The sequence below is a fragment of the Dermacentor albipictus genome, chromosome 2, assembly GCF_038994185.2.
Source record: "Dermacentor albipictus isolate Rhodes 1998 colony chromosome 2, USDA_Dalb.pri_finalv2, whole genome shotgun sequence".
Lineage (NCBI taxonomy): Eukaryota > Metazoa > Arthropoda > Arachnida > Ixodida > Ixodidae > Dermacentor > Dermacentor albipictus.
Genome location: NC_091822.1, coordinates 23,977,454 through 23,999,571, shown reverse-complemented (window position 1 = coordinate 23,999,571; position 22,118 = coordinate 23,977,454). Strand labels below are relative to the sequence as shown.

The 22,118-nt window shown below is 48.5% G+C and overlaps 2 protein-coding genes across 3 annotated transcripts; both read right to left on the bottom strand.

Annotated features, from left to right (window-relative positions):
• Nucleotides 1–396: 396 nt before the first annotated feature.
• On the bottom strand, nt 397–9,404 carry LOC135897871 (uncharacterized). 2 transcript variants are annotated; one of them, XR_011511692.1, is made up of 2 exons: nt 8,453–9,404; nt 397–2,011 (listed from the first exon to the last, which is right to left on the bottom strand). XR_011511692.1 is itself a non-coding variant. In XM_070532783.1 (2 exons), exon 1 carries the CDS (start codon nt 9,057–9,059, stop codon nt 8,637–8,639), a length of 423 nt encoding a protein of 140 aa, XP_070388884.1. In that variant the 5' UTR covers nt 9,060–9,404; the 3' UTR covers nt 397–2,011; nt 7,237–8,636. The 2 variants fall into 2 exon arrangements, 1 of the variants encoding a protein (XP_070388884.1); XM_070532783.1 differs by having other exon boundaries at nt 7,237–9,404.
• Nucleotides 9,405–18,752: 9,348 nt separating this feature from the next.
• Nucleotides 18,753–20,888, bottom strand: LOC135897927 (histone H1B-like). Its single transcript, XM_065426614.1, has one exon. The coding sequence runs from the start codon at nt 19,794–19,796 to the stop codon at nt 19,224–19,226; it is 573 nt and encodes a 190-aa protein (XP_065282686.1). The 5' UTR covers nt 19,797–20,888; the 3' UTR covers nt 18,753–19,223.
• Nucleotides 20,889–22,118: the final 1,230 nt, after the last annotated feature.

The window sequence follows — 22,118 nt, the reverse complement described above, 5'->3', positions numbered from 1 at the left end:
AGACCGATCAAGTTGTCCAGCGCTGTTTATTCCGAAAGAAGGCAACGCCCCAGCTCACACGTGAAGAACAGGGAAGATGATGATGGCTACGTACAAATGAAAACGACGAAGTACGTTAATAGTGCTTGCAATATATACATACAAGAAGAAAAGGAACTGAGGGGTCCGATTTTTATTAACTCTCTAGTGCATGAATTATTATGCTATGCAGGAAAATTTCTCTTTTGCTGTGTAATCGTATTTTTCATCAAAAGAAAGCATTCCGAAAAACATTGCGTTTATTGGACACATGGTAATAAAGATATCAGTATGTGCCAAATATGGCGCATTGTGCAAATCCACAGAAACCTTTTTTCACATTAGGTTAACTGAAAATGGCAACTGAAGGAGGTGCTATCTTGCCTCGCGGAACAGAACAACACAATTGCTTCCGGAATTCAAGCACAGCTGGACTTTGCATTTGCTGCAGCGCACAGATCTTTTGCGCAAAGTGGGCGCTTGCAGCGCTTTCTATTGTCAAATTTAGGCCAGTGTCCCACTTGGTCAGTTAGAACATCCTTCGGTGGAACAGCTGCCATTGGTCCGCGAGCTTTCCTTGCCTGTAGCTGCACGTCAATGGCTTGCAAAGGTGGCGTTCACACTTCATATAGAAAGTGAGACACTCGGCAATCTCTGCCTTGAATTGAGCAAGAGGAAGACTGTCACTCTCGCCAAGGTGCGCCTGCGCCCTCCTGCACAAAAGCCACGCAGCCACAACTGACAAGTCCAGCATGTGTGTAAAAACATGGAAATACCAGTTCAACTGGACACAGATGCGATAAAGACCAAAGAGAGAGTCGAGAAGGCCGACACCTCCCATATGCTTGTTGTAAATCTGCACAATCTTCGGGCAGTCAACTTCGCGGGATATTTTCGCACTTGGAAACCAACGCCTTGCTTTTTGCATGGGCAATCTGCCAACAAAGCTATTCAAGAATGTCACTGCCCGGTTTTCATGCCAGCGTACACATAATTCTACACCTTCAGCTGTGCAACAAACCTGACCAGATGCTCCTCTTCCTTGCATTTTCAATTCCTTTTCACTTTTTATTGGGCAACCAGGTAGCCTAGTCTGATAGTTCCTAGCGAGAGAATTCCAGTTATTGCTAGGGTTATTTGCAGCTTAGGACTATTGAAATAATTATCAAAATAAACTTTGTGGCATGTACGACATAGAACAGGGCTGGTAAGCCAGAGCATAACATTCCCACTTGCTCCACAGTCAACCATGCCATCTATGATGGCGTTCTCCCGGCCCCTGTAAAGTTCAAAGTGGTATGGAAAGCCGCTAATTCCTTACAGAACAAAAATCTTGTACCCCCATCTATGCAGCTTTTTGGGGTTGTGCTGTTTCAGGACACTTCTTCCTTTGAAGGCGCAGACTTGCTCATTAACAGAAAGATTTTCCTAAAAAGGCATGGACAAGCAGTGTTCTTTGATGCTTTCAAGCAATGGTCTGATTTTATACTGCCTGTCATGACAGTCTTGGTCCTTTGTTATGGCAGCGGTGTTGTCAGCAAAATGAAGCGATGGCTTCATTTCCTGCCAGTTATTCACAGGCATAAGTTTTGCCACTTGAGGGATGTAGAACTTGGAATTGCAGTACATTCTTGTACTTGGGAGGCGAATCAGAGACATCCATAGCAGTGAACCTACGAACGTCTCCATATCAGATTCAGTAATTTAGATAGTTTTCTCAGGCCGTGATTGCATGGAATAAAGGCAGGACTGTTATTGTGTGAAGTAGCTCGAGAGTAAAGATGTAGCGGAAGAAATTGTAAGGTGTGCCAAGGTGAAGCACTGATGTTGGAAGGTAAGTGCCGCCATTCACATATTGGTATGCTTCCACAAAAAGCGGTTTGACTCCTTTCCTTCACACACGTAGGCGTAGCTTCATCAGAGTCTGAATACGACTCTTCTTAATCACTCTCGGAGTTTTCTTGGGCAGTGTCATCTCCAGCGACATTGACACCTGTAATATGCAAGGAAGACCATAATACAACATTGTCAATAAACCCGGAAATCACAGAGAGATGTATCTAAGAAATGAACAGTTTGGCTCAGAAAAGCAAAGCATTCAGAACAATTGCACAATATATTGTTAGGTAGAACCTCACCGAATGGTACTCAACAATTTGCTGCGCAACATGCAAGGTAGCCGTTTCTGTGCAGCAGAAAAACAGACAGTTTCCAGGCATCCTAGAATGCTTTTGAGATGAACAAACCAGCTACACAATGCTACCTTGACTCCACTGCACAGCTTATGCTGCAAGTGCGTGACGGTGCATCAACATAGCTTACTCGCTTACGCAAGATTGTTCGCTTCTATGGAGACCAAAATCTCTGGCACATAATCGGCATGCGCCATGAATTGCAATATCATCACGACGGGGCATGCCTGCCAACCGGAAGATTTGGAAATTCGTATAACTATCGGGGGGGGGTTCACGACAGCACTTTCTTTTTAAGGGATTTACCTTTTGTGAAAAGCTTACTCACGTTTTCACAACTGCAAGTGAAATCTGTGTCTTGGAGGGTTAAGAGCAAAAACTCCACTGGGGCTCAATTTATTTTTGCAATGATTTTGCTGTTGCCGACTTTTCCTGCTTCAGAAACTTCTTCGTGTACATTTGCTCAAAGCAATTACCACTCTAGTGCCCCTTGACCATCAGGAGACTTTCGAGTGCTTTATCACAAACAGTTGAGCGAAACTCTGAGTTTTGTTCACAGTGCTGAATATTCTCTCGCATTCAGCATTGCTGTGGGGAATGAAGAGAATACCCAGCATAACCATTGAAATTCTGTGGAACTTGAGCAATCGGTCGACACTTCGAATGCTTCCCAATTGCAACCACTGCACGTCGCACCGTGGCTCATTCAATGTCGGCTGGAACCTGATGTACTCAACTTCAAGTGCGTCGATTGCTTCTTTTGATTCGCCACTCTGCTGGGGTAGGATAGCAGGGAACGCCATAATAAAATGATGTGCGCTGTCGAATGAAGCAGTTTCCAGAGCTTGTACTTGAGCAACTTCAGCCATCTTGAGATTAACGTCTTCTAGCGGGAATTTGTGGTGAATGTAATCACATGCTGCCGTTAAGTACAGACATACAGCAGAGAACTGCTCTCTCAATGCGGCTCAGTGTCTCAACCACAGAGTAGGTTGTACTGCCAATGACTGTCTTTGTCACCTTTCTGGTTCTCTGCAGCTCCACAGTCAACTTTCAGCAATGAATGACATGCCTTGACAACACCTGGGCGCACAAATCTAGTCAGATCCTCGAAAAAGCGGTTCAAGAGGCCCCCTCAGTACATGAATCTGAGGAGCCCGTGCCTGAAGAAGGCAGTTTGCCTTCTCAAAAAGCGGTATATTTTGAAGAAAAAGACAGCATGCCCTATTTATCTCTGATGAAAAAAAATAAAACAGCCACTCCTCACGGGTCACGTGGCTGGCTTTCCCAGAATCCTTGTTATGAAGTTTCAGTTTTTTCGCTTGAAGTCCAGAATGAGCTTCTTTCCTCTTTAGCGAGAGTTCATTGCTGTCAGTGCTTTTTTTCCCCTGAGGCCTGCAGCAGTCTTATGAAGATGTGTAGCAGACTTTGGGATCAGTGCAGGGTTCTTGGGGGTTTGTGAGGAAGTCTTCGGAATTTGGCAAAACTCCTTGTTGCACTGCTTTGCTTCAGATAAAAAAAAGCTGAGTAGTGGTATCCACTGGTCAAGCAGCCTCTTCAAACACTTTCCCCACGACAGGCAACATATCGGCAAACGCTTCATCTTTCTGACCTCGGCGTCATGCATTTTTTGGAACTCGAAGTCAATCTTTCCTTTTTGAGCTTTTCTCTAGGTAAAAAAAATGTGTCAACCAAAGCCTCATCAACCTTTACAGGAAGACATGAAGCTCCTTTTTGGGCGGCCAAGTTGACGAGATGGCACGGGCAACCAACCCCTATCAAACCTGGTCGAGCCTCTCTCAATACAGCAGAAACACTGTTTTTCTTGCCGATCATGAAATTGGCATTGTCCGAACTAATAGCCAACAGGTTTCCAACAGGCAAACTCCGAGACTTCATCTCGTCCAGAACCAGACTGACAATCTTGTGACCTCTCGTTTCCCCTTGGATTGTCCTGAGGCAAAGAAGGCGGCTTTCGACTCTACTCGTTTCTTAAACGAAATATGTTGCAGCGCTAGGGTAAAGCTGCATATCCCTATTGTTACTGCCATCCACGGTGATCGTAAATACTTGATGTTTTAGGGCATCCAGCAAAGTCTCCACATTGGTGGCTATTTCCCGAACAATTGACGTCGTCTTTGTTCGTCCACAGGCGTAGCGTTTCGCTTCTTCGCACTTGGGGAACATCTTCCGGAAAAGCGGTCCAGCATGATTGCTGACACTCAGCAGGATGTTGTGTTCAATTAAAAATGCCGTGAAGAGGCATTCTGCACACTACCACACCGAGGTCGCTGTGTACAAAACTTGCTAGGCTTGATCGACTGTCTGCGGCTCTCACGTATCCCTGATGCTTTTTCGAAGCGATGTGGACCTTGATGTCAGACTTGCCACTATGCGAGATGTTCACAACCCAGGCACACGTGGTGCAGAAACCGAACTTCTCCCCTTTCTTCGATGGTACGAAGCATGGAAATTCTGCCGTGTACGATTTCAAAAACACTTGGAAGTACTGTCGGGGCTTCGAGCCCGCCATTGCACTGCGAAGCCACTACAGGCCGGAGTCGCACTGTGTCTGACATGGCAGCTGGTCACACAAAAGGCGAGGCCAACACTGCAGTGACTGAAGCTGACTGAAGAATTTCTTCCTCTATGACTGAAGTCCAAACCCGCGCTTCTGCGCAAACAAAGGCAACAGACTAGGCAACAGCATGGCAAGTTGGCAACAGGTTTGCGGAGGCGCTAGAGGCATTATCGGCACTATTTGAGTGTACTAGACAACCATGTATAGCAAGGTCACTACTCGACCCACACATTCCTCGTCGGAACCAGGGTGTACTTCAGAAATTAAACCGCCGCTCCTGTGACAGGCGGTTGTCGGCTTGCATGAATGGCGTCCACTCTTTTGTGCCGTCGTGGTGCTTGCGCGAGGAGTAACTCGTTTTAGAAAGTGCAGCCGCAGTGCATGTGCTCATTCTGCGCAATAACGAAAACAGCCATGATGCAAGACGTGAGCTGTATTCGAATAACAGATGTCATTGAGGAACCGAAGTCAGGCTTTGTTCTGGCCGCAATGACTGTCTTGCCTTTGTTGTCGATATTAAATAACCTGCGCTAAATGTCATCTCGCTCTATATAAAGCAACAAGGCCGCGCGGTTGCGTATAATGTTGCCTGTGGAAAAAGCGTTGGCTTTCTCATTCTTACTTCGGCTGAAGTCGGTGCATTGATCGCTCTTCGCCCTCTCCAGTGCTCTCTAGACACACGTCACTAAGTGCCTGTGGCTTTGTCGGATACTAGATGAGAGCGCTTCTTGAGCGTCTGTAAGGTTAAAAAGCTTTAGAAATAGGGGACGTAAGCGCCTATTCAGTCATTCTAGTGACGCAGGAGCGCCACGTGGCCCTCCTTCGAAGCAGTCACCCGGTGACAGAACTCTGCAATGCAGTTCGGAGGTTCGGTCTGCACTATGCATGGACGGGCCGATGAGGAAAAAAGGGAATAGTAATCGCATGTGCAGCATGCCAAGTGCTCAAACCGTGCCGTAGCGAGCGTTTACTGCTAAGGTATCTTTAAGATGTACTTCAAGACATGTGTAACGACCTGAGGCACTGGAACGAGTTACGAAGCTTATTACATTTGCATAACACTGAATCGTGTACAGAGGTGATCCCACTTGTCAACAGCGATCTAGCCAAGCTCTGCGCAAGGAAGAAACAAATTTTAAAGCAGGTACGTACCGAGTTATGAAAAAACAACTCGAAACACAAGTGAAAAAACGTGAAACCCGTTCAGGCACATGCACTTTGTCCTTAGTCAAACAGCTACGCTAAATTTCAGTTCATTTGCTCTGCCGTACGCTGCTCGAGGCTCTAGACGAGCGTGATCGCCCCTGTACGATACGAGTTTTGTAAATTGTATTTTACAGCCGTCTTTTTTTTTTTAGTTTACATTTCAAAATGCAATGAAGTTTGTTTATTACTGCACAGGATTAATTTGTTAGAAACAGGAGTACTTGAAAAACAACTAACGTGTGTTACCAGTATGTGCTTGCAAATATATGGCTTCATGCCCGTGAGCATTTTCAAGGCTAGTAACGACATACTGACTTTTACAGAGCCTTTACTTTCACGTACTGAGACATTAACGCAGTGCAGCGGGCCCGATTGCACTCGTCTGCAGGCAGAGCGACTCGACACTGACCTTGGTGTCTCTAATGGAATAGTAAGCTGTTGGGCTAGTTGGTTTGAGATGATTTTTGCAAAGGGGAGCTCAGAAGCACTGCGGCAAAAGTAAATGTGGACAGGAAAGACGCTCACTTGCAACTAAGTATATTTTCAGAAACGAAACCATTTCACACAACCTAAAAAGGATCAGGAAAAAACATGGCGTTCACCTCGTCTTCACAGCTCCTCTTAAGCTTTCTCAGTTGTGAGTCCTTACAAGACGGCCATAAGAAGAATGAGACCTGTGAAAATAAGCACACGAAACCGCTCACTTCCTGTGCTACCGAAGTGGTATACAAGATACCACCCCACTGTGGGATAGCTTACATTGGGCAGACGGGGTGCTGTCTAAGTGACAGGCAAAGAGAACATTCTTCATTCTTAAAGGCCTTGAGCAACTTCACGCATTTTCCTGCGCACTGCAAGAATGGTGCAACATTATTTTTACAATTATTAATGAGAGCGCGTGTGCAATAACGTTCCTGGCGGTTTTGTCTCTATATACTTAGTTGCAAGTGAGCGTCTTTCCTGTCCACGTCACCTTTCTCCGCAATGCATCTGCTCTCTCCTTTGAAAAGATCGTATCTGATGAACTTGACGCCGCAGCATAAGATGTGACCGGCGTTTAGTTTTCTCTCTCTCTCTCTTGACAGTAGCTTCGCCTTCATTTACACACCTTTGCGTCTCTTTAGCAAAAGAGGAAGTATGATTTGCAGCGAAACTAGGGGGCCTGACATGCTTTGCTGCTTGAGATGCAGACGCTTGCGAGATCACCTAATCACCATCTTGGCAGCCATTTTTACCTACCGTCGCACTGCCTATAGTCGCTGGAATGACCGCACACACCAAGCTGAGCTTCACGTACACAAAGGTTAACGTTCAGCTCTGCTAATGTGCCGAAGACGACTCACGAGTTCTTTCGCACCCACTGCCGATGTAGCTCACTGTGAGGACAATGCGAGCTCACCCGCGTCATGACTTCTTATGAGGATTTTGATGATTCAATCTCATGGACGAGGATTGAGAACCTTGTCCCTTAATGGATACCTTCCTCCTCAGCGGTGCACTGCAAAAGCAATCATGAGTAGTCGGATCCGCTGCACGTCAACTGTGATGTGGCACAAAGAGTAATGTGCGAAACGAATGTGGACTCCAGTGCCTTGCCGTGTCCCGCGGGCAATGATCGCTCCATCGATCGTGGATCGGCGGGTCTTCTCTGTGCCTTGGTTTATCTCCCGTGCTGTGCAGTAGACGTCTAGGATTTTGATCACTACACATTCTTGTGGCTTGCAGCTATATACTTGTGCAGCCGATGTTTTCTGTTTTTATTTTTCACGCACTCACATAGCCTTATTTCATTTATTAAGCACAAGTAATTTCCTCTATGTTGTTCACGTGCGCCTAAATGTACAAAAATCCCTCACATGACCTGATCCTAGGTGCCTAAGGACAGGATCGTTTTGGAATTTTTGAGAAGGCGAGATAATGGTGCCAAGCGACGCCGTGGCGTGTTCGTCCTCGGTGTGATCGTTCTCTGGCCCATGCATTGTTCAATGTTGCTTGCGTGGCTTGTGTGTTGGTTGTCAGTTCCGTGAGTAGTGGTGGTGCGGCAGTGCAGCTTTGGCCTCGGTGAGCTCTGGCAGTACAGAATCTGCATTGTATAACCCGCACTTCCTTGAGAACTCGGCGGTGGTGACAATTCAGATGTCAAAGTGGCTTAGTGGCCATTGGAGAACCTAGTGACCTAGTTGCCACTTGAGAACTTCACTGCCTCAGCAGTGAAGTTCTGCGAACCGCGATGTGGCGTCGCCATGTTCGACTTTGCTTAACGGACATCAAGGGATGTGCTGCTCGCTACAAGTCATGTAAATGTGACTGCGTCAACTGCTCACTGTTCAACGCTGAATGTGTATTTGGTGTGCTGTGCTTGAAACGAGTGGTGCAGCCGTGCAGCAGGGGTGATGGAGAAGCAGAGTGGCAAGCACTTTTCTGTAGTGAAGGAGAGGTCGATGGCTGTGCTCACCCCTCAGGAGACGTAGGTGGGTCCTCCACTGTTCAGAATCACCAGTCCGGCTCTGCTGATGGCATTGCGGAGCGTTCAGCCTCGGCGGGAGCAGCTGAGGCTTCCGCAGTCTGTGGTGGGCGTCGCCACACAGGTCTGCCTGCCTGCCGAGGCGTAGAGCCAGCTGGACAAGGATGGAGAAGTCCTATGGCTTCCCAGGATGGATGTACATGCTCGCCACAGTCATGTCTTGGTTGCCAAGACGCACCGTGACAGCACAACACTCAAGGGGGCCTCCTACGACGTTGGCCACTGGAACCACAGCGTGCGCAAGGTTGCTCCGGACGTAGATGGCTGCCCGAGGCTTGCCAGTGTGGTGGGCGTCGGCCAGGCACGGTGCATCAGTGCAGCCGCAGGTCGTGCAGGTGGTGGCACCTGAGTAGCCGGTGTATCCGGGGAGCCGCAGGGCCTCGGCCACAGCGTACACCTCCTGCAGAGCGAGTATGTCACACTCGCTCTGCAGAAGATGCAGGGTGACGTCCACGTGTCGCTGCCGCAGAGAGTTAGTGTTCCACTGGAGAACGCTCGGGCAGCAGCGACCCTTCCTTGCTGTTGGCCGGTCAGTCATGTTGGTTGGCTGTATGATGGCATGCCACTGCGTGCAGGCAGATGGACCAGAGCGGGTGGTCAGCTGGCAGCACAGTGCTGACAGCTTGCCTCGTCGCCTGGCAGTGGGAGGCACGAGGGGCTGGTACCAGAGGCCTGGGTGCAAAGGTGGGTCCCTTCAGCACGTTGGCATAGGACCGCGCTGTGGGTAAAGAGGACTGGCAAAGGCCCCCATATTTTCTCTCTCGCAACCGTTCATACTCGCGCCTGCGCAGAAACGTCGAGCGCTGCGAAATACGCCCCGCTGTACGACAAGTTGCAATTTCCTCAGCGTTCTGCGGCCTCTGATGCCCTTTCTCTTCCTCTACTTTCATTCCCTCACCTCCCCATGTGCAGCGCGGTTGAGCTGTCCACAACTGAGAGACAATTACTGCGCTGCACTTTACCCCAATTTTCCCTCCCTAACAAGAACCTCTCTCTCTCTCCCCGGGTAGCGGAAAATAGCATCCTTTTCTCCTCCCTCCGAATCACCATATATATATATATATATATATATATATATATATATATATATATATATATATATATATATATATATATATATATATATATATATATATATATATATATATATATATAAGGCAATTGTAAAGATGCGTCCGAGGCGGCAGTGAGCACATCTCGTTCAGCGGCGGGGCACCGTAACAGGACGTGCTCGAGCGCCTCCACATTGGTACACTGGACGCAAAAGGGGCTGCCCGTGCCGTGGAGGCAATGTGTCCTTTCGGCGGTGCGCTGGCAGCCGCGGCCCTTGCCAACGCCTCCTTTATTTAACTATGCCTGTCAAAAGAGCCCCTCCTGCTCAATCACACCCTCTCCTGTCGCTTTTTCCCATATGCCGGCGCTTGCCGCTCGTGGCGCTGGCGGCTGACACTACAGTGACGAGCTTGGATTTTGTGGCGGATGGACGTGCTTTTCGGGGCTCCGTGGCGACGACGAAATCATAAGTTTTTGTGCATGCTTTGAGCTTGCTTCTGTTTTTATTAGCTGTTTTTTTGTATTTAAATAGTAATTGGGCGTGCGGACGCTCCTGTGTCGAGGCTTCAGCGACTTCGTGGCTAGGTGGTCTTTTTTTTCTTCTTGTTGGCTGATGTTTTTGAAGAGTTTTGTTTTGCATGGAGCGGGGGCGCAAATTTTGAATTCGTGGTAAGCGTGGTAAACGTGCCGGCTTTGTCTGGGTCTGGCGGTTTCCCTCGTTGGGCCTGGGTGCTAGGCGGGACCTGTTTGATAGGCCTATGTAACTATCTCAGCTAGCTCTTCGAAGTGATTTGGCGGACGTGCTCGTTGAGCCTGAGGAAGTAGGCCTAGCGATGAAACCAAACAAAGGGAAGGCCGCGGGGGATGCGGAGCAAGTGCAGTGCGACGAGTGCCTGCGCTGGTGCTCCCTCGACGAGACCAGTTTCCAGAGCTTAGCAGACGCGGAAGAGTCTAGCTTTACGTGCAGGCTGTGCGAAAAGGTCAGGGAAGCAGTCCAAAAACTGGAAGGAAATTGGACAGCCAAGTTCGAGGAGCTGAAAGCAGACCTGAAGGAGGAGCGGGAGAGGCGGTTAGCTTTGCAGGCGAAAGTCGCCGAGTTGGTCAAGGTGGAAGCGGTGCAGGCCGCGCAATTAGTAAGAACCGTGGCCGAGCTTGGAGAAGAGAAGGAAAGGAGAGCAGAACTGCATAGGCGTCTCGATGCGCTTGAGACGCGCGCAGCGGAGAATGATGGGTCGGGACACCAAGCCGGTGGCAAAAGCAGAAAGTAAGGTAGACCCTACATGCGAAGTCGGGGGCAGGGTGGCAGGGCAAGCGGTAGTCAGCTCGCCGCCGGTGAATCGGCGTAGTTATAGCGAAGCAGCGCAACACGCCCCGCGGGAGGCGACGCTGCAGCCACGGGAAGCAGGGAGAGGTAGGAGAGAGTGAAAGGGTGATTATCGCTGGCGACTCAAACATGGCTGGGTGCTCAAAAGCAATTGTGGAGAGGGTGAAAGGCGACAAAAGAGTGGCGGTAGGGACATTTCCAGGGCAGACACTGGGTTCTGTCATGGAGCGAGCAAAAGAAAAGCTCACGGAAAATGCCCACGTGCGCAACCTTGTCGTAGTAGCAGGTGGGCTAAATGACGTCCTGAACAGGAAAGGGCCAGGACTAGCCCAGCGCTTGGCGAAGGGGGTGGACGACTTGCGCGAGCTATCCCCTCAGGTGCAGATCGTGGTGTGCACGGTGCCGGAGGTGCCTGTGCGTGACAGTCACGTACAAAGAGCCGTAATGGCTGCCAATGAGGCAATATGGAAAATGAGCCGAGAGAAAGGCTTCGAGGTTGTCGAAGTAAACAGCGAAGTGAGAAGTTGTGGTGGTTTTAAACGAGATGGGATCCACTTCAATTACAGGCTAGCACGAGAAGTGGGCTGGCGACTTGGGGGTCGCGCTGTTGCTTTTTTAGGGGGCCCGCGGGCGCTCGGGAGGTCAGAGTAGGTAGTAATAAAGAAGGTCCCCAGGGGAACAGCAGAAGAGCATCGCCGTCGATAAGAGAAAAAGGAGGAAAGCAAGAACAAGAGCTCGCCATGCAATAGGCTACATAAACATGCAGGGCGGCAGAAGAAAGGAAAAGTGGGCAGAGATTGAGGAGCAGTTACATAGAGAACAAATAGGGGTGTATGCGGTTACAGAAACGCACCTTAGAGACTCAGAAGAGCCGCCAGTTATTGAGAATTATGTATGGGAAGGGTGCAACAGAACTAAGTCGGAAAGAAAGGGAGGGGGAGTCGGAATGCTCATCCATCAGGGAGCCAAATGGAAAAGAGTAAATTCACAATGTCAAGAGCATCTTTGGTTATCAGGTACAATGAGTGGGAAAGAAACTTGGCTTGGAGTTACGTATTTGTGGACCGGAATAAATTGCACAGAGAAGAATAAAGAGTTAGTGGAATGCATAAGCGCTGATATTAGGGGTTTCGGGAATGGTGCTGAGATAGTCCTATTAGGTGACATGAATGCCCACATACAGGATTTAGATGGCTATACCGACAATAACGGGAAGTCAATGCTAGACCTTTGCGAGCAACATAACCTCGTGATCGTGAATACAGGGCCTAAGTGTGAAGGACAGATCACGTGGGAAGTGGGAAACCGGCAATCGACCATTGATTACTGTCTGATGACAGAAGGAATTCATGATAAGTTGAGAGAAATGGTCATCGATGAGGAAGGGTTTAGCAGCATAGGCAGTGACCATAAACGCATCATTTTGAAAATGGGATATGTAGTTGGGAAAGAGAGCAACGAAAGCAAAATGGCCAGCCCAAATTTGAACGCTGAACAAATAGCAAATATAGTCACTAGAGTGGAGGAAGAAATTGGCAAGTCGCCAAGTAAGGGGTGGGAATATGGTGAGCTTAGTAACGACAGAAATACGGAAAGAGAAACAACACGTTCATTGGAAAGGAAAAAAGAAACCGAAAAGCTGGTGGAACAAGGAGATACGAGAAGCGATCGCCGAAAGACAGAAAGCATCTCGAGAGCACAGGCAGGCAAAGAAGGCGCAGTTGCCACAGGATGAAGTAACCGGTAAATGGGAAATATACCGGGAGAAAAAGTGTATGGTTCAAATACTGGTGCAAGCAAAATTAAAAGGTGAAAGTGAAAGTTGGTTGTCAGGAATACGTGAGAAAAAGAAGGCCGCACCTAGAATATTTTGGAATCACCTAAAATTATTAGGCAGGAAACCAACAACAATACAACAACATATCCTAGACGAAGATGAAAACAGACTGGAAGGAGAAGCAGCAATAAATTACATCCAAAAAGTAACAGCCGAATCTTTCCAAGGCAAGGACGAGGTTGTATTTGAAGAAAAAAAGAGCATGAAAGAGACCCAAGGGGGAAAGGAGCTAGTGCTTACAAATTTAAACTGGAAGAAAGCGGAAGAGAAAATTCCTAAGCGCACAGCCACAGGGCTAGACGAGGTTCCCGTTAGGCTGATAAATGAACTGGGACCAAAAAGTAAGGAAGCTCTCGTGAAAGCAGTTGAAAAAACTTTAAAAGATAGACGAATACCAGACAGTTGGCGACAAAGTAGAATGAATTTAATTTATAAAGGTAAGGGGGAGAAAGACAGAATTCACTCGTATAGACCGTTGACCATTACATCGGTAATATACAGGCTAGCAATGCAGGCAATCAAATTAAAGCTTCAAGCATGGGCAGAAAATAATGACATTTTGGGAGAGCTTCAGAATGGCTTTAGAATAGGTAGGCGTTTGGATGATAACTTGTTTGTTCTTACTCAGTGTATTGAAATATCAAAAGCAGAAAGCAGACCGTTGTATGTGGCCTTTTTGGACATTACAGGAGCATACGACAACGTAGACCGCAGCATTTTGTGGGATATTCTGGAAGGGGAAGGCTTAGGTAACGATTGTATACAGCTTTTGAGAGAGATTTACCTAGAAAATACTGTTTGCGTTGAATGGGAAGGGATGAGGAGCGCGGAGAAAGTTCATATCAACAAGGGACTGAGGCAGGGGTGCCCTTTATCCCCGCTGCTGTTTATGATGTACATGGTGAGGATGGAGAGGGCGCTAGAAGGAAGTAATATCGGGTTTAATCTCTCATACAAACAGGCAGGTACAGTAATAGAGCAGCAACTCCCAGGTTTATTTTATGCGGACGACATTGTGTTGCTCGCAAACAAGCAAAGTGATTTGCAACGTCTGGCTAATATCTGTGGACAGGAAGGCAACAATTTAGGTTTGAAATTTAGTGTTAGAAAATCAGGTGTTATTGTATTCAATGAAAACAGTGAACAGACAGTGGAGATACAGGGCCAAGAAATACCTCGGGTAACAGAATATAAATACCTTGGTATATGGATAAACGAAGGCAACGGATATATGGAAACACAGGAAAAAACCATAACAGTCAAGGGGAAGAGAAATGCAGCCATAATGAAGCACAGAGCGCTATGGGGATACAATAGGTACGAGGTCCTCCGAGGTATGTGGAAAGGGGTAATGGTTCCAGGACTTACTTTTGCAAATGCGGTTGTTTGCTTTAAATCAGGGGTACAATCAGGACTCGACGGGAACCAAAGGTCAGTGGGTCGCCTCGCATTGGGCGCTCACGGGAAGACTACAAATGAAGCTGTGCAAGGGGATATGGGCTGGACTAGTTTTGAAGTGAGGGAAGCTCGCAGTAAAATTGAGTATGAAGAACGGCTGAGGAATATGGAGGAAAGTAAATGGGCTGGGAGAGTGTTCAGGTATCTGTACAGGCAAAACATTGATTCACAGTGGAGGAAAAGAACTAGGAAGCTTACCAGCAAGTATGCGGCCTGTGGGGTGGGCAACACAGCAACAAAGAAGGTCAAGCGGAAAGTCAGAGAGGCTGAATTAATCTCATGGGTGGCGGCAATGGAAAAGAAACCTGCCATGAGTAACTACTTAAGGGGAAAAAACGAAATTAGGAAAGAAACCATTTATGATAACTCAAAGGGAAGCTCATTACTTTTCGAAGCGAGATCGGGATGCCTTAGAACACGCACGTATAAAGCGAGATATAAGAAGGAAGAAGAAGCATGTGCTTGCTGCGGTAAAGCTAGGGAAACGACGGAGCATATTTTATTAGAATGTGAAGACATCTATCCAGCGGTCGATTTGGGCACCACTGGCCTCCTTGAAGCCCTTGGGTTCAGCGGGAGCAGTGGTAAAGCAAACAGGTCCGCAATAGACATCAGTAAGAGGCGATTGGAGGATTGGTGGAAGAAAAGTAGGGAAACGACAAAGGACGGAGGCGTACAAAAGCACAGTTCGCAATAGGGTATCAGAAAATTTGGACGTGGTAGTTCATAGTGTGTTTTTTTTTTTTTTTCTCATGGGTTAACCTAGGTAGGATATTAGGCAGCATAGTAGCAAGAGCTTGGTGGCGCAAGCCACCGCCCCGTTCCAAAGGGGACGCTCATAACATCCATCCATACATCCATCCATCCAGTCTCCCGTCCGTCTCGGCCGTGCATGGGCTTGCGGGGCTCGTGGCGCGAGATAAACAAAGCAATGTTTTGTTCGCTGGTGTCGACGTGCGTAGAAAGATGCTCTGAAGTTTGATTTGGTTCTGTTTTGTGTACGGACAGTGTTCAGCATGAGGTACTGCTGTGTGCCTATGTGCAAGTGCAAGAAAGAAGGACGACGGAGTATCATTCCACGAGATTCCTGCCGACCTCGAGTTGCGCCAACGATGGCTAAAGGTGATCTCACGAAAGAACTGGGAGCCCAATACAACATCTAATTACTCCGTCGTTTGCAGTAAGCACTTCGTTGCCTCGGACTTTCGGGAGAATACTAAAATCCGACAATTAAACAAGGGAGCGGTGCCCAGCGTGTTCACGTGCTACCCCTCGTACATGAAGCCTGCACCTGCCAAGGTACGTAGTGATGCAAGTAGTCGAAAGCGCACTGTGCAGCTCGACTGTGGCCAGGAGAAGGCTAGCAAAAAACGGAAAGCAGTAGCTGCTACTACCTTCAACGAGAATGAAGAACCTGGCTGCCCTGGCGTCGCGACGTCAGTAGTTGCGCGACCAGCCTTAGCGCCAACTAACAGGCCAGCATGCTCGAACGCATCTCTTCCTTTGAGTGGCACAGTATGCGCTGTAGCGACGGCGGTGCGTACCGAAGCGTTAACTTGCAGAACAGTGGCGTTTGCGAAGCGAACATTTTCAACTCAGACGGAAAGGACCGCAAGTTCAAGCAGTTACGTAGATCGCCGAAAACAGCGAGCCAAAGAGAAAGCCCTTCGGTTACAGATCGCCAGGTTGCAACAGACAGTTGAAAGTTACAAAGAAGAACTTTGCAAGCTGAAGGACGACTGCAATGTGCGTGCCTTTGTGGACGTTGTAGCCGATGCGCACCAAAACAAGGCAAAGGCTATATTCATTGTGGACCAAGTCATCAATTACGGTAGGAAGAGACCAACGTGGTCTGAAACTACCGTGAGGTACTGCGTGATCCTGAGGAATCTCTCGACCAAGGCCTATGAGTATGTGCGGACTGAACAACTTCTGCGTTTACCATGTAGAAATACTTTGCAAAAGTATATTGGATCGGCAACTGGGGAAATTGGCTTCAGCCCTCTGGTTCGCTGCAGGCTCAAAACAGAGCTTCAGGGTCTTACAAAATCGCAGTCAAAAGTGTGCAGTTTGGTAGTAGACGAAATGCACATCAAGCAAAAGCTTGAATATAATAAACAAAGAGATGCTTTTGTTGGTGACGTCAATATGAGCATTGATCTGGAGCATCTGGTACCAAGTGACAGCGACCAGTTAGCAAATTCATTGCTTTGTTTCTTGCTTTGTGGCCTGTCGACAAGCTTTAAGATACCTGTCGGGTACTTTTTTACTAAAGCCTGCACAGGAGCCGAGCTCGCGCAGACCATTTGTCACGTTGTCCAGAAGACAGTGGAGCTCGGTTTTGAAATAGTTCGTCTTGTCACTGATAACCACAAGACAAACGTCGCTGCCATGGACATATTAAGCAAGGGAACGGCTCAAATTTCTGCTCCACATCCAGCGGATCCTTCAAGACTCCTTTATCTTGCTTTTGACCAATCCCAAATAATTAAAAATGTCAGGTCACAATTTCTTGCAAAGGACATAGGTGGTAAGAAACAAATTTCGTCAGCTCCTTTGAAAGAACTGTACAGAATGCAGCGAGGCTCAACTGTGAAGCCAATACGATATTTAACAAGGAAACACCTATATCCATCAAATATTGAGAAGATGAGTGTGAGACATGCAGTGCAAATCTTCTCTCCGCCAGTTACTGTTGCACTCCAGTATTTGAAAGACCAGGCTGGTCACACCTGTGACTTGGAGTTCAGGTCAGTGGGCCCAACTGTTGAATTTTTGTTGCTGATGCACAAGTGGTTTGCGCTGATGGATGTCAGCAACACAGAGCAGCACGTCCACAGGAATGACCCTGACAGCCGGCATTTCAGTGATGTTGACGACATGAGGTTGCAGTGGCTAGAGACCGATTTCCTTAACTATATCGAAAGGCTGAGACAGGAGAGCCACCCTGACAATTTCTTTACCAGTGAAACATACCGAGCACTGGTCCTGACGACAACATCGAATGTAGCATGCATTCGTTTTCTTCTGAAGGAAAAGAAATTCATATTTGTTTTGACTCGAAAATTCTCAAGTGATCCGATTGAGGCACTGTTCGGTTTCCTTCGAAGGACAGCAGGTTGCAATGATGCCATGGATGTGAAGACTGTACTCTGCGGACTTGAGAAGATGTTAAAGACTGGCATTGTATCTGCATCAGTTCGAAGCAATGTGAACAGCTCAACCTCATTCCGTACTGATGCGGCAGTTTGCAATGGAGACACTCAGAAACGCAGCTGTACTAGCAAGGGTTTTTTCCCATCAGCAGCAAAGAATAGATTGCGGGACCTGTGCACTACACCATGGCTCCCCAACCCTGAAGTGGCTAGTATTGCCCTGATTGGTGGTTATCTAGCCAGAGCCTTGTCAGAAAGGCTGAGCTGCGAGAGTTGTATTCAACTTGTCGAAAAACCAAAGGCCAATGCCCCTGTTGATGGGCTCATTGCGTACCAAGACCGTGGTGGACTGAAGTATCCAACCAAAGAGTTGGTGTCCGTCTTGATAGGTCTCAAGCGGTTTGTTGACATAATGTTGTTTCACAGAAAGTTCATTTCCAAACCGCTCGAAACCAGTGTAGAACATGCTGTTGATGTGCTTGTGGACGTCCCCGTCTTGATGTGCAAGAACGGAGAGCCTGGCCACAGGAAGATGTTCCTTGAACTCTTGTGCCGCAAGTTCATCAAACCCCTGCTGTCTAACCATGCTTTTAATATTACAGATAAGAATTCAGTTGCCAAATTATATGCAAAGAAGCCATTGTCACGGAAGCTGCTAAAACTGTAGCATATGCCATGTCAACTGTAGCATTCTTGACATGTTTAGATAACTACTGCAAATAAATGTTCGATTGTTAAATGTCCCATGTGGTTGACTTGTGAGAAAATTCGGGCCTTGGGAACGAAATCTTTTGAAAAAGCAGGGCAAATCACAAAATCGAGGACAAGTACAGTTTCTGGCTATTACGCTTTACGTTTTTGCCGAGCTCAGCGAGTGACAATCGATGCGTTTGGCTAGTAGCTAGTCGACATCGGAATACCTGAACGAACACACGAAACTGCTAGCTACTAACGCGGCGGCGATGTCACGCAATCGTATCGCTTGTATCACAATAAATGTTTAGGTTATAAGCACCTGAGCAGTGTTTCGTTAACCTACTGGACGAACTAAATAAATTATAGTGCAATATGTAACTCGACGACCAACGTGAGCTGCGCAAGTCGGGCGCGGCGCGTATGTTTCAGCAGCGTTCTGAACGGCGGCATAGTGGCAGCTAGCAGCGCCGCGAGCGGCGCGTGAACCGAGGCGTCCGCGGCGGTCCCATTGCGTGGCGCCGGAACTGACAAGCATAGTATAATAAAGGAGGCGTTGCCCTTGCGCGTCCGCAACTGCGGTGGATTGCCGCCGGCGATGTCGAACGGTCTCACCAGTCGCGACATCTGGGTGAGCCTCCTTTGCCAGCCGGTCTGTTTCCGCGTGTGCCGATGTGTGAAGGCACCCACTGGAAAACGAGGACACGCTCGCAGAGGCCGTCGAGCTTATATTCGAACTTGTGCATCGTATCTGCGTAACTTTTCACAAATGTTAGCGCCCCAGAGCGATGCTAGGAGCATAACGAAATTGAATATGGTATGTACAAATAAGTTAACTCGCAGTTTTCTGTTAAGCCGTGTTGCATCACTCAGTAGTGCACTGTACATGTATACATGCTGCATCGCATAAGCTGAATTTAGGTGCAGTTGCGCTGTCCTCGAACGTGGGGGATTCGCGCAGAGGAGCGCGCACGGGCAAGTCCGTGACCTGGTTGTTATTTGAGATCGGAGCCCATGGTTACGGCGGCGCGATCGATCGATGGAGAATGACCGGGCGAAAACGAGAGGTCACGGGGGTCGGAGCACCGCGGTAAACGGCTCCGCCGAGGCAGACGTTTTGGGTGGCCCTGACGAGGGCCGTTTGTGTGTGTGCCCGTGGGGCCGACTCGAGGAGGCCGAGCTTTACTTCTTGGCTGCCTTCTTTGGGGTGGCCGCCTTCTTGGCCGCCGGCTTCTTGGGTTTCTTGGGCAGCGACGCCTTCTTCTCGGCCTTGGGCTTCTTTGCTGGCTTGGCCTTCTTGACCGCCACCTTCTTGGGAGCCTTTTTGGGAGACTTCTTGGGAGTCTTCTTGGCGGGCTTCTTGGCGGCTTTCTTGACGACTCCTGCAGCCTTGGCCTTTTTCTTCTCGCCCGCAGCGGCGCCCGCAGCCAGCTTGAACGAACCGCTGGCGCCCTTGCCCTTGGTCTGGACCAGCGCGCCCGAGGTGACGGCCGACTTGAGGTACTTGCGGATAAACGGCGACAGCTTCTCCACGTCCACCTTGTAGGTGGCTGCCATGTGCTTCTTGATGGCCTGCAGAGACGACCCTCCGCGCTCCTTCAGCTCGCCGATGGACGCGTTCACCATGGCCGACACCTTGGGGTGGCTGGCCGTGGTGCGGGGCTTGCCGGCTCCGCGCGCCGCCTTCTTCTTGGGGCTCTGGGGTGCCGACGACGCGGCCGGCGCTGCTGCGGCTGTGCTCGTCTCCTCAGCCATGACTGCTGCTGCGAGAAAGGAAATGCTACCGGCACGGACAAAAAAACTGTGCGAACGCTACGGGAGCAACCGGGCGTGTGACGGTCGACCGGGTGCGCGGCTTCCCGGCGGCGGAGGCGAAAAAAGCGCGCTCGCCGCTCATTGGCACAAATCGTGCTGCCGACCGGCCAATCGCGCGAGGCCGCGAGCCCGCGGGTCTCTACGATGCTGGAAATGTCGAAATTTCGTATCCGATCACTTTTCGAGACCAGAAATGTCGCAAAAGATAGCTTTACAACGCCAACTACTTAGCACAGCCTGATGTATCGAACTCCTGGCTACCTGTAGAACCAAAATTGAACACTGTGACGCAGCGCGTTACAATTTTGTACGCACCAAACTACAACCATAGCATAGAAGACGCTATCGCTACGGTGTTCAGGTTTGCTCATCGATACACTGCTTTCGGTGTCTAATCCACCTATCGTGTCATGATGACATCATTGGTCGATGCTGAACAGACGACTCGCAAATTCTGGCCCAAATACAACCCGTTGGACCTCAGGTTGCCCGAATGAAAGCGCGAACAGCGCCGTACTCCGATGTCAGTATTGTGTTTCTCGGGTCGCAGTTCGGGACCATTTCGGGCCCTAGTTTCACGCCTTGTGCCGCTTCGGCCGTCCGCAACGGCGGCCCAGCACATAGGGCCGCGTTCAGGCACTTCCCCGGCTCGGCTCGAAAGTGCGGGAAAGTCCCAGGCGATCAGAAAGCGCTGCTTGCGCCCCGAAAAAGCCTGCGCGGCAACATTCTGGGCGCCGCAGCAGGCCAACGAAGCATTGCGCCGGCTTGTGTCGAACACGGATTCGCAGGTCTGATCTCCTAGTTTCAATCACTAGGGCATCCCAGTTCTGGGCTGCAACGCCAGCCCCTCCAGGAGCAGTGGAGGCCTGTTGCGCAAGCACACGCACCGACCGCGCGCCGTTTTCTCTGGGGGTGGGCAGGCTCAGCCTCACGGCAATGTGCACCGATTTTATGTAATTGGAAGCCATTCCTCCGACGCCAGAGCTCTGCACAAAAATCAAAAACCATCTTAGCCGCCCTAATAAAAATTCGTATACAAATATTTTATTGGTGTATATCGGTTTCTTCTTATTGGATTAGGAAACGATAGACCTGACACACTAATAAGGCTGATAGCCTTTACTAGTCTATTGGACCATAAAATAATATGGCTGATACACGGGTAGAACAGATAGCTTTGTATTGGTCTATTAGCTTACACGTGTATTGGTGTAGATAGTAGCACTGTGTGCCAAAGTGGTTTTGTTCTACAAAGGTGCATTAATTGTTCATTCTAAAGCGGATCTCTCCACGTGAAGCCCTGCCAGACATTGCTCGTGGATGCTGCTGTTGCCTTCTTGATGGCATATTCAGGATGGGAAGCACCACCTTGTTTGTGCCAAAGTGATCATATTTAAGGTCTACTCAGCAAATGTATACCATGCGTCCCAGCTAATGTTAACAGGCTATTCAACGAATAAAAAAAATTATTTAATAAATACGGTTCAAGCTAAAATCATAAGACTTGCAATGTTCAATCGTGAGAGGTTTGACCAACTAAGATCATAGTCTTAAAATTGCATCTTGCACTGTATTTTTTTCTGTTTTTCCTGATTAGCCACAATTCGGGTGGATGCGAATTTTTGCCTTCCTTGTACTTTTCTACACTTTGCGGGCTTCCACAGAAATGGCCACCCTAGCTTTTCGCAAGCAGTTTGCTCCAGACAAATGAGACTGCACTTTTGCCGGCGCACTGCACGTTGCCTCAGCCAAGTGCACGAATACGAAACCATTACCTCTTCTGCCCTGCTTCAACCCCAGAATGTCTGCACGAGTGAGTAGAGCCCATTATATGGTGACAAAGGGAGTAGTGCTGCTTCTTAGCATATAGAAAGTTTCTCGCACGTTATCTACACATCCTAACCCCTAACCAGCCTAACGCACACACAAATGTAAGCACGGCCTATTTCTATCGTATCAAAAATAAGTCAATGCACCAAAGTCAGCGTGATAGCAACTACAGAGTAAGCAAGCAACTAGCGATGACGTCTTTGGTACAAGCTATTACAAAGAACAGAATATCTACGTTCCAAGCCTTGTGCCCAGCAAGAACAAATCTAGTGCAAATGAGCACACCCACATGTGATCAGGCAGAAAATAAACGATCAGATAGTGACTGCCTGGAGAACTTTACTGGAGGAGGAGGAATTAAAAAGAGAAGGCAAGGACGTCAACCAGAAGGGAACTTTACTGTGTCAGAAATGTGACAAGCCGCTGCTTGAA

What these genes read in the sequence shown, in the direction of transcription:
- LOC135897871 (XM_070532783.1), bottom strand. Translation starts at nt 9,059, where the DNA reads ATGACTGACCGGCCAACAGCAAGGAAGGGTCGCTGCTGCCCGAGCGTT.
- LOC135897927 (XM_065426614.1), bottom strand. Translation starts at nt 19,796, where the DNA reads ATGGCTGAGGAGACGAGCACAGCCGCAGCAGCGCCGGCCGCGTCGTCG.